At 41.0% G+C, this 10,840-nt stretch overlaps 1 protein-coding gene across 1 annotated transcript in view; it reads right to left on the bottom strand.

Annotated features, from left to right (window-relative positions):
* The window catches only part of LOC131369932 (scavenger receptor cysteine-rich type 1 protein M130-like), a 34,773-nt gene that overhangs the window by 4,374 nt on the left and 19,559 nt on the right, over positions 1–10,840 (bottom strand). Inside the window, exons 10-16 of the mRNA XM_058416806.1 lie at positions 3,419–3,730; positions 2,891–3,205; positions 2,462–2,776; positions 2,051–2,377; positions 928–1,242; positions 393–717; positions 231–283 (exon numbers count right to left, since the gene is read on the bottom strand). Of these exons, the coding sequence (XP_058272789.1) occupies positions 231–283; positions 393–717; positions 928–1,242; positions 2,051–2,377; positions 2,462–2,776; positions 2,891–3,205; positions 3,419–3,730 (1,962 nt within the window). The remainder of the gene's footprint in view (positions 1–230; positions 284–392; positions 718–927; positions 1,243–2,050; positions 2,378–2,461; positions 2,777–2,890; positions 3,206–3,418; positions 3,731–10,840) is intronic.

Genomic DNA, 10,840 nt, shown 5'->3' with positions numbered 1-10,840 from the left:
CATAAGTGAGAACAGGAACTAAATGTTTTATTCAACATCATTAAATGAAACTGGAAATGGATAAAATGCATGGCATATCATCCTTTAAATAAAAAATACAACTGTTAGTTTATTGCTGTGTTCTGAGAGAAATAACACCCTTCAGGACACACTGTTATAGGAAAATGATCAACTTCTGGGAGGAAACAGTAACTCTTTCCTCAACACATGACAGATTTAAGTGTCCTTACTTGAGCAGTATTTCTGAAGAGGAAATGATGAACATGTCCCATGAGTACGTAGAGACGTTCCATCTTCTGCAGTAATAAAACACATGAAACAGACTTTTCTCTCATTCTTATTTTATAGCTGAAATATTTACACAAATTCTACAGTAATATATAAACTAGTAGAGAGAGAGAATCCTCTTACCTGTGCAGGTAATACGAGCCACTTCATCACGATTATCACATCTGTTCTGTCCCCAGGGTGAAGATGGACACTGCCACAGATTAGAGTCGTGTTTCCTACATTTCAGATGATCCAGCCAATTAGGAGCAGATTCGACTCTCGCTATGGCTGAGTCCAAAAGCTTTAGTCTTCCACAGTTCAGCTCTCGACACACCATATCTGCTGTTTCTAGCTCCATCTCATTGTAACACACATTACCCCAGGTTCCATTGTAGAACACTTCCAGATTCCCCTCACAGCCCTCTGAGAGTCGGATCTCTTTAAACTCTGGAGAGAGAAGGACGACTTACACTTCATCTGAAAATGTCCTGTTTTATCGACACAGTTAAATATGTGTAATATTATCTTTATGGAGAAATATATTCTAGATGGATTACATTTATAAACAAGTCCTTACTATCATGTTGAATTTCAGGAACATTATGAAATAAAACATATACATATCTAACAGGTTTATTGTCAGTCATCACACTGTACCTGAGCAGACGACTCCTACGTCCTCATGGTGTCCACATTCACCCTCTTCACACAGCTGAAATCTGCAGTTCCACAGGGACGTCTCGTTCCCCTCACACTCCACCTCATTCAGCCATATGGACCCAGTTCCAGGACCAAACCAGGCTGGTATGTGGGTACTGAGGGCCACTCCACACTGCAGCTGTCTGCACACCACCTGGGCATCCTCAATATCCCATGAGTCATCACACACTGTCCCCCACGAGCCGCTGTGGAAAACCTCCAGCCTTCCTGCACAGTCTCCCCCAGAACCAACCAACCTGATGGAGCGGGGGTCTTTATTACACACACACACACACACACACACACACACACAGACACACACACACACAGACACACACACACACACACACACACAAACACACACACACAGACATACACACACAGACACACACACACAAACACACACAGACACACATATACACACATATACACACACACAGACACACACACACACACAGACACACACACACACACAAACACAGACACACATATACACACACACATACACACACAGACACACACACACACACAGACACACACACACAAACACACACACACACACACACACACAGACACACACACACACACACACACACACACACACGCACAGACACACACACACAGACACACACACACAGACACACACACACAGACACACAGACACACACACACAGACACACAGACACACAGACACACACACAGACACACACACACACACACACACAGATATGTAAAACTCTTTAAAACAACACAATCAGTGTTAATATCAGTTAAAATAATTAATATTAATACTGTAACTAATAATGCAGCTAACAGACTGTTTACTAACAGTTTATTAGGAGTTTATTAACAGTCCTGCCCCCCAGGGTCTAACAGGTAAATGAGAGAGAGTAAATATCAACATTTATAGTTTAGGAAAGACAGAGAAAATGTTTGTTCTGTTTTCCTGAACTGTAAAATAATTGCTTTTTTAATTAAAATGATTAATAGTTATGATTATTAATCCTGATCGAGTTCTGTTTCTTAAACTACATTTTAAAGCTCTGGTTTTGTACATGTCTGCTCATCTGTAGGTGTTTACCTGAGCAGGTGATGTAGAGCTGTTCCCCAGAGCTGCAGTTGACAGGTTCAGCTTGTGGCCTGCTGCAGTTCCCCAGATGAGCTTCACTCCCAGAGCAGCTGAAACCCGTTACACACATGTGTTTGTGTTCAGTGGTGGATGGAGAGGAGCGGTAGTTCAGCACAGAGCCACAGCCCAGCTGTCTGCAGAGCACAGACGCCTCAGACAGACTCCACGAGTCCAGGAGAACTCTCCTCCAGTCCTGCCTGAAATAAATCTCCACCTCCCCCTGACACTCTCTCCCTCCAGACAACCGCACTCGCCCCTCATGAAACACCATGGATGATCCTGAAGCAGAAGAACATCATTTAAATATTCTAATGAACTCTGACTTTATTCAGTAACGTGGTGTACGTGATGTTAATATCTCACCATTACAGATGACTCCAGCGTCGTGTTTATGAGAGCATGCAGCTCGACTCCATGATGAGACGCCACATCGTGATAGGTGTGTCTCCTTCCCCTGACAATCAAACACATCAGCCCAGATGTGGCCACTCCCCTCCCCAAACCAGTCCACCTCCACCACAGCCACAGCTCTCCCACAATCCAGCTGTGCACACAGAACATCTGCAGCTCTCATATCCCAGCCTACAGCACAAACTGTGCCCCACTCACCGAGGTACTGGAGCTCCACTCGACCAGAACAGGAGTCCGGTCCGTTCACCAGCCGCGCCTCTGTGTGACCTGAACAAACAGCCGAGAGCTCAGTGAAAGAGGAACATTAACACAGGCACCTTAAAGTTTGATGGACAGCTATGTGGTCTCTATTTAAACAGAAGTTACATCATGATACTTAACCAGAACATATTAATCCCACATCGTTGTCATGGGAACAGTGTGAGTGTTTGAGTGAAGATGATGTTGGACAGAAGGTAATGTCAGATTCAGTTCCTCTACACTGAAGCTCCTCTGTCCACACCTGACCCTCCCCTCGTCCAAAAGCAGCTGATCCCAGAACCTCCACAGGAATCCCACAGTCCAGCTCTCGACACACAACCTCTGCATCCTGCTGGTCAAAGTCAGCATCACACACTGTGGACCAGGAACCTCCATGAAACACCTCCACTCTCCCAGAGCACCGGTGAGGACCAGCAGTGAGTCTCAAAGTCTGACCTGTGTTTTATTTAATTGTGTAAATATTGTGTAAATTTTCAACAAGATAGAATATCAAGAAATCATTTAAATGTTATAAAATATTGTTTAAAAATGTTTAAATGAAATCATAATTTTAATAACATTTATTTCATGGTATAATTCAAATCCATCAATTTAATCATAATAATAACATAACTAATTCCAGTGTTTGTTCTAAATACAGAAGTTTACCTGAGCAGGTGACTCCAGCATCATCATAATGATTACAGTTATAACTCTCCCCTTTCCCCCATGACCCACAGTCCTTCAGTCTCGACTCTGATCCTCTACAGTTCACACCAACCATCCAGATTGGTCCTGATCCTGGTCCAAAGTGACCATATTGTGGTGCGTTTACAGCCTCCCCACAGCGCAGCTCTCTACACACCACTGCAGCATCGACCTCATCCCAGTTATAACCACACACTGTTCCCCACTGACCATCCTGAAGAACCTCCACTCTCCCAGCACAGCGACTTCCACCATTCACCAACCTCACACTGTCTGAGAGAGAGAGAGAGAGAGAGAGAGAGAGAGAGATTTTATTTCAACTCTCTCTCTCTCCCTCTCTCTCTCTCTCTCTCTCACACACACACACACAGAGTCTTATGTTAGTTAAGTTATTTTTTCCTCACAATAAATCATGTCTAAACTCTAAACATTAATCTGGAGCTGATTGTATAAGTGACGCCTCAGAACAAACCCTGAGGATGATGTGTGTACGCTCATGTACAGCTTTTTAAATTCTATAAAAATCAAACACTTTCACTGTTTATAAAGTTACAATCAGTCCAGGAAAATTTCTGACATTTCCTGATTAAAACTCGTCCCTACTGTTAAAGTGAGAAGTGTGTGATGTTTTGGTGTGAATAATCAGTGTGAACTTACCAGCTGCTGTGAGTGTGAGTGTGGATGAGAGAAGAATAAAAGTCAGACAGATTTCCATCTCCCTCCTCACTGTACACGATGTGTTCACCTCCACTCACCCAGAGAGACTGAGAGAAGTGTATCTCCTCACTCAGCCCCCTACAGAGAGACAGACAGAGAGAGAGAGAGACAGCCAATCACACTCACTGTTACCTTATTAGAAAGATGAGAGGAAATCATCACACAGCCTCAATAACAAATCAGACGAGGCATCTTTCACTTTCTCCATATATATCAAAATAACGTCAGCGCTGATGAACAGAGCTCCGCCTCCTGTCTCTGAGGTGTGTGACTGATGAACAGAGCTCCGCCTCCTGTCTCTGAGGTGTGTGACTGATGAACAGAGCTCCGCCTCCTGTCTCTGAGGTGTGTGACTGATGAGAGTCGATCACATCACACACTGATTTCAGAGAGAGGAAACACTCGGCTGTCGTACAGCATTAATGCCTGACAGCTGCACAGAGCAGATACACACACTGATAAACCACACTGTAACTACATCAGCTAAACATCCCTTCTACACACACACACACACACACACAAAGACACATAAAGACACACACACACTCACACACACTCACACACACACACACACATACCAGATATGAATCAATACAACATTATAACATGATTTAATCCATTGTTAGACTTAAACTGATGTTTATAAATGTTTTCACTAATAATTTTAATTTTTTGACATTTTACAAATTCTGACTATATTCAAGAATTTTTACCATTTCACTTGTAATTAGATATTTATTATTCAATACACACATTTACTCTGGTTTTCAGGATTATAAACAATAATAATTGTAAAAATTGATTATTATTGTTGATTAAGAACATTAAAACTTTCCATCCACTAGATGGCAGTAAAGCATTTCCAAAGTGAGATTTCTGTTTCATGAAATGTGTTTATTCTCTTAACTGACCTGCTGAGGGCGCTGTTAGGATGCTGCTGGATTATTATTATTATTATTATTATTATTATTATTATTATTATTATTATTATTACTGATAAACTGCTAAATATAACAATTATGAGAAATTATAGAAGTGATAAAATACACAAACAAGAAATCCACAAGAAAAAGCCCATAAAATATAAAGCCATAAATAAAAACACAAACACACTGTGGCATTAGTGCACCAGTCATTGTGAATGTAAACACAGAGAGCGCCCCCTATCTTCTTCCAGGAGTCCCTTGTTCGGTCGTCATGGTGATCTGAGTGACTGATAACTCAATATCCGTGTCGGGGATCATAATAAAAATAAGCTCAATAAAATATCCTCCATTTTGTCTGCAGGTGACCGTACATTATCAGGAAGATGCAGACAGAGAGGGTTTGTTCAGGTTGCTCCTTATCCTGGTCTGTATCCTAGAACATCAGCCTCTCTCTTGTTTCCTCTCCCTACACCGCCTTCTCCGCCTCCCTGCCGGCGTGGTGATCCACGGAGCTGTCGGTGCTCTGATTAACTCAGCAGGAATGATATCAGAGTCTTGGGAAGTCACTTTCTCACAGTTTGTTCCCATTTTTATAAGTTCCTGACCGCTGATATGGTCACATAAACTTTACAGCTGTTCTTCTTCTTCTGGTTTCATGGAGGGTTTCGAACCAACTTCATAGCTTCATACCGCCACCTACTGTGATGGAGAGTTCTGTTCTGTTGTTTAAATGGCGGTTGGTAAGCCAGCTTTAAGGTGTAAATTCCGCCACCTACTGGATTGGAGTATGGAGCACAACTTCTGTGATGGAGTGTGAAGAGAATGAATTCTATATTTCTCACCTAATCCCTTTATCCTATATTTTAATCCACTGATCCTAATAAATATCATGATTGCATTCATTTGTTTTCAGCTTCTCTCTCTGTAAACACCTTAAGGTTTCTAATTTAACCTCATCACCTCAGTGTTTTTCTTTCAGGAAGAGCTCCAAATAGAACTGCTTAAGGAACCGTAACGATCCAAAACCATTGGGGAACTTGGTGAAAAACTCATTTCAAACGTGACAGGAAGTATGGAACGGAATTTCTGCAAAGAATTTTTGGAATATGACAGCAGGCCTGAATAAACCATTACACAAATTCAAGATTCAAGATTGAAGAAGCTTTATTGTCATTTCAGCCACATATATCTGACGCAGTACATAGTGAAATGAAACATTTCTCCAGGACCTGGTGCTACAGAAACATACAACATAAAGATCAAATAGGAAAAAACAACACAGAGCGAGGACAGAAGTTTTGTCCTAGACACATAAAGTGCAGAGTGCAACTAGGTGCAAACAGAACAAACACAAGACAGTGCAGAAACAGTAGGTACAAAAAGACAACACAAAAACACAGGACACAGCACCGAAAGATAAAGAACATGTGTAGTGAAATGTAAAAAATTAAATAGAATAAAAATGAAATGATGTACAGAGTAGCAGCGGTTGAGGAAGTGCAAATAGAAATGGGCATAAACATAAATATAGCAGAGTAATGAAATAATAACAGGGTTTGAGGTAGTGCAATAAGTACTGAACAATATAAGCTATATAAGTGTGTGTGTGTCCACACAGGTGAAAGAGTGTGTGTGTGTGTGTGTGTGTGTGTGTGTGTGAGAGAGAGAGAGAGAGTTTTGTACAGTTCAGTCCTGGGTGTTGAGGAGCCTGATGGCTTGAGGAAAGAAACAGTTACACACTGTGGTTGTGAGGCCCGAATGCTCCAGTACCTCTTTCCAGATGGCAGGGGGGTGAAGAGTGTGTGTGAGGGGTGTGTAAGAGTGTGTGTGAGGGGTGTGTAAGAGTGTGTGTGAGGGGTGTGTGGGGTGTGTAAGAGTGTGTGTGAGGGGTGTGTACGAGTGTGTGTGAGGGGTGTGTGGGGTGTGTAAGAGTGTGTGTGAGGGGTGTGTGGGGTGTGTAAGAGTGTGTGTGAGGGGTGTGTGGGGTGTGTAAGAGTGTGTGTGAGGGGTGTGTGGGGTGTGTAAGAGTGTGTGTGAGGGGTGTGTACGAGTGTGTGTGAGGGGTGTGTGGGGTGTGTAAGAGTGTGTGTGAGGGGTGTGTAAGAGTGTGTGTGAGGGGTGTGTACGAGTGTGTGTGAGGGGTGTGTGGAGTATGTGTGAGGGGTGTGTGGGGTGTGTAAGAGTGTGTGTGAGGGGTGTGTGGGGTGTGTAAGATTGTGTGTGAGGGGTGTGTAAGAGTGTGTGTGAGGGGTGTGTGGGGTGTGTAAGGGTGTGTGTGAGGGGTGTGTGGGGTGTGTAAGAGTGTGTGTGAGGGGTGTGTGTGGTGTGTAAGAGTGTGTGTGAGGGGTGTGTGGGGTGTGCAAGAGTGTGTTTGAGGGGTGTGTGGGGTATGTAAGAGTGTGTGTGAGGGGTGTGTGTGGGGTGTAAGAGTGTGTGTGAGGTGTGTAAGTGTGTGTGTGAGGGGTGTGTGTGGTGTGTAAGAGTGTGTGTGAGGGGTGTGGGGTGTGTAAGAGTGTGTGTGTGTGTGTGTGTGTGTGCATTTCTGACAGGAATTTCATTCATGGAATGTTAGGAAGGGTGAGTCCACATAAACCATGGCAGTAACTGGGTGTCCAGATAAACACTTTATATCTGTGTGTATGTCTAAGAATCTGTTCATCAGAGAGGAAAAGAGAACAGCTGTGTGAGTGTGTGTGTGTGTGTGTGTGTATTTGCATTTGTTCATTAATTACATATCATTATATTATACAGGGGAGTTGTCCAGGGTTTAGGGTGGAGCTGAAGGTGGTGCTGGGATTTGAACTCACAACCTTCTTACCAGTATATAAATATTTATTTATTTTTACTGCCTGAGAAGTTCTATAATGACACTGACCACAGATTCATCACTACAAGAACAACTCACTCAAATCACATCATCACATTACATTATAAAAGCACTTTTATTTAAAAACAAATACAAAAACAATGAAAAAGCTGAATAAAGCTGGGCATAAGGCACAATATTTACTCACTGTGAAAAGGAAAAAGTTGCATTTGCTTGCATTTTGTTTATTTGGATAAAAAGTTCTTGTCATTACCCTTTATATACAAGGAGACAGGAAGTAGGGCTGCTGATGGAGCTGAAACACCCCGACTTTCAGGAATACTTTAACTGCAGCTGATAAAATAATGTCTGTTACAAAAAACTCACACTAGAGACTCTTTCCATAAATGTTAAATAAACATCTCCTATCAGAAAACATCATCCTCCATGATTATACACTATTCTCTGTTATATAGACACATGTTTTAAATCACTTTATTTTAGGTTTAGATAATGAGTAGCTTCCACTATACAAGTCCCTGTGAAAGATGTTACTGTAGGAAAGATAATGTCATGAAGCCTCACTACAAATATAATAACACTGGTTGAGGGGACCGAATATGGATGAGATTCCGGTTAGAGAATCAAGGCAATGGAGGAAGGCGCTCTTCACAAAGACGGGTTTAGTGAACAGTCTTCCAGTTCACATGAATAACAGGGGGTTTGGTTTTGTGGAGGTCTGATCATATAGTGATCTGTGTTTATGGTCTAAAGGAATGAAAGGAATAGAACAATATAACAATGAATAAAGTGTAAACAAATGTTTAAAGTGGCATATGAACAGTATATCATCCACAGACGTGTCCACAAAATATGAACTATTATCAAAATAAGTAGCTAGATTGTAATAAACAGTTGGAATTAACAAGCTAGTGCTACTCGCGCACCGAGGCTAATGCTAACGCTAGCTAGCGGTTCATAGCGGCAGAGAAAAGAAACAACTGGTGATTGAAATATATGTCTAGGAACATGAAAACATAAACAATAGGCATTAAACATATGTACAGATAATGTACAGTCACGTGCAACACAGGAACGCATCACACAGAACACTACACACACGCATAATGGAACACCTGTAGTACAGCTCTGTTGTGTGTTACACTAAATTAGGTCGTGCAGGAAACAAGTCTACTACAGAAAACAGGTCCTACTGCAGACTTTCTAACAGATAACGTTTTAGAACAAGGACATAAATATAAACTAATCTAAACTAATGGTGCAGTTGTAAATATTATCAGAGCCATGGTGCTTGATTAAGAAAATTAACCAAGACTTACATTACTATTACTAATTACATTACTATCATTCAGGTGTGATCTAAAAGCACATGCCACATGTTCACAGCTTGTAGCTTTCACAATGTAAAACATCTTCCTATTCCTTCTATATATATTATGAGGAGCCATGGAGGAAATCCATATTTTATAAAACCCTGAGAATATTGAAAGAAAGCTGTTTATATATTTAAGACAGTTCCATATATCTGGCATAAACCATGTAATACCAGATCTGTTGAAATCATTAAAGACTCCATCCACCCCGTTAACGGTCTGTTCAGCCTGTGCCATCAGGAAAGTACTTCCACAGTCTGATGACTGCCACACAGATCCATTAGGAGTCTATAAAGACTCAGTTTCTACACTGACATTCTGAACACTGCACTTTACTACATGTAACACACCTTACATTTACATTCATGGTATTTAGCAGACACCCTAATACAAAAGGACTTACATTTCTATTTCATTTTATACAAATGAACATTTAAGGGTTAAGGGCCTTGCTCAAGGGCCCAGCAGTGGCAGCTTGATGATCCTGGGACTCAAACTCACAACCTTCCAGTCTGTCATTCTGCACTTTACTGTTACTACATGTAACACACCTGTACATATGGTACATCACATTCCACTCTGTTTACACATTCTTTACTGTTACTACATGTAACACACCTGTACATATGGTACATCACATTCCACTCTGTTTACACATTCTTTACTGTTACTACATGTAACACACCTGTACATATGGTACATCACATTCCACTCTGTTTACACATTCTTTACTGTTACTACATGTAACATATTTGCATATCACCTTCTACTGTTTTCAAATAATTGCACGCATCATTCATGTTATATTTATTTCTTATTTCTATTAATTATTTATTTACTTATTTTTAATTTTGTTCTTTAATAGTATTATTAATTAAGATTTAATATTTAGTAATATTTATTGATTATCTACACTGAACAAAATTATAAACGCAACACTTGTTTTTCCCCCATTTTTCATGAGCCGAACTCAAAGATCTAAGACTTTTTCTATGTACACAAAAGACCTATTTCTCTCAAATATTGTTCACAAATCTGTCTAAATCTGTGTTAGTGAGCACTTCTCCTTTGCTGAGATAATTCATCCACCTCACAGGTGTGGGATATCAAGATGCTGATTAGACATCATGATTATTGGACAGGACAACACTGCACACACCCAGAGGACCTCACCTGCACACACCCAGAGGACCTCACCTGCACACACCCAGAGGACCTCACCTGCACACACCCAGAGGACCTCACCTGCACACACCCAGAGGACCTCACCTGCACACACCCAGAGGACCTCGCCTGGATGAACCACTGAAAAACATTTGTCGTCCGTTCTTTTTTTTTTTTTCCTTTTTCTTCTTTCTTCTTTTGCCCTGTGAAAATTCCTAAAAGTAATACATTTGTTCACCCTGTTTTTTGTTTGTGTGTCTGTGTTCCCCTGCAGACAAATGCACTACAAGAAATGTTTTTTTTAATCTGAAAACAATGAAAATAACTTTCTAACAGAAAACTTCACAATGTCAAAAACACAGATTTTTAAAAATAA

The sequence above is a fragment of the Hemibagrus wyckioides genome, linkage group LG19 (assembly GCF_019097595.1).
Source record: "Hemibagrus wyckioides isolate EC202008001 linkage group LG19, SWU_Hwy_1.0, whole genome shotgun sequence".
NCBI lineage: Eukaryota > Metazoa > Chordata > Actinopteri > Siluriformes > Bagridae > Hemibagrus > Hemibagrus wyckioides.
Note: the sequence above shows the minus strand (reverse complement) of the source record. Positions and strands in the feature narration are given on the sequence as shown.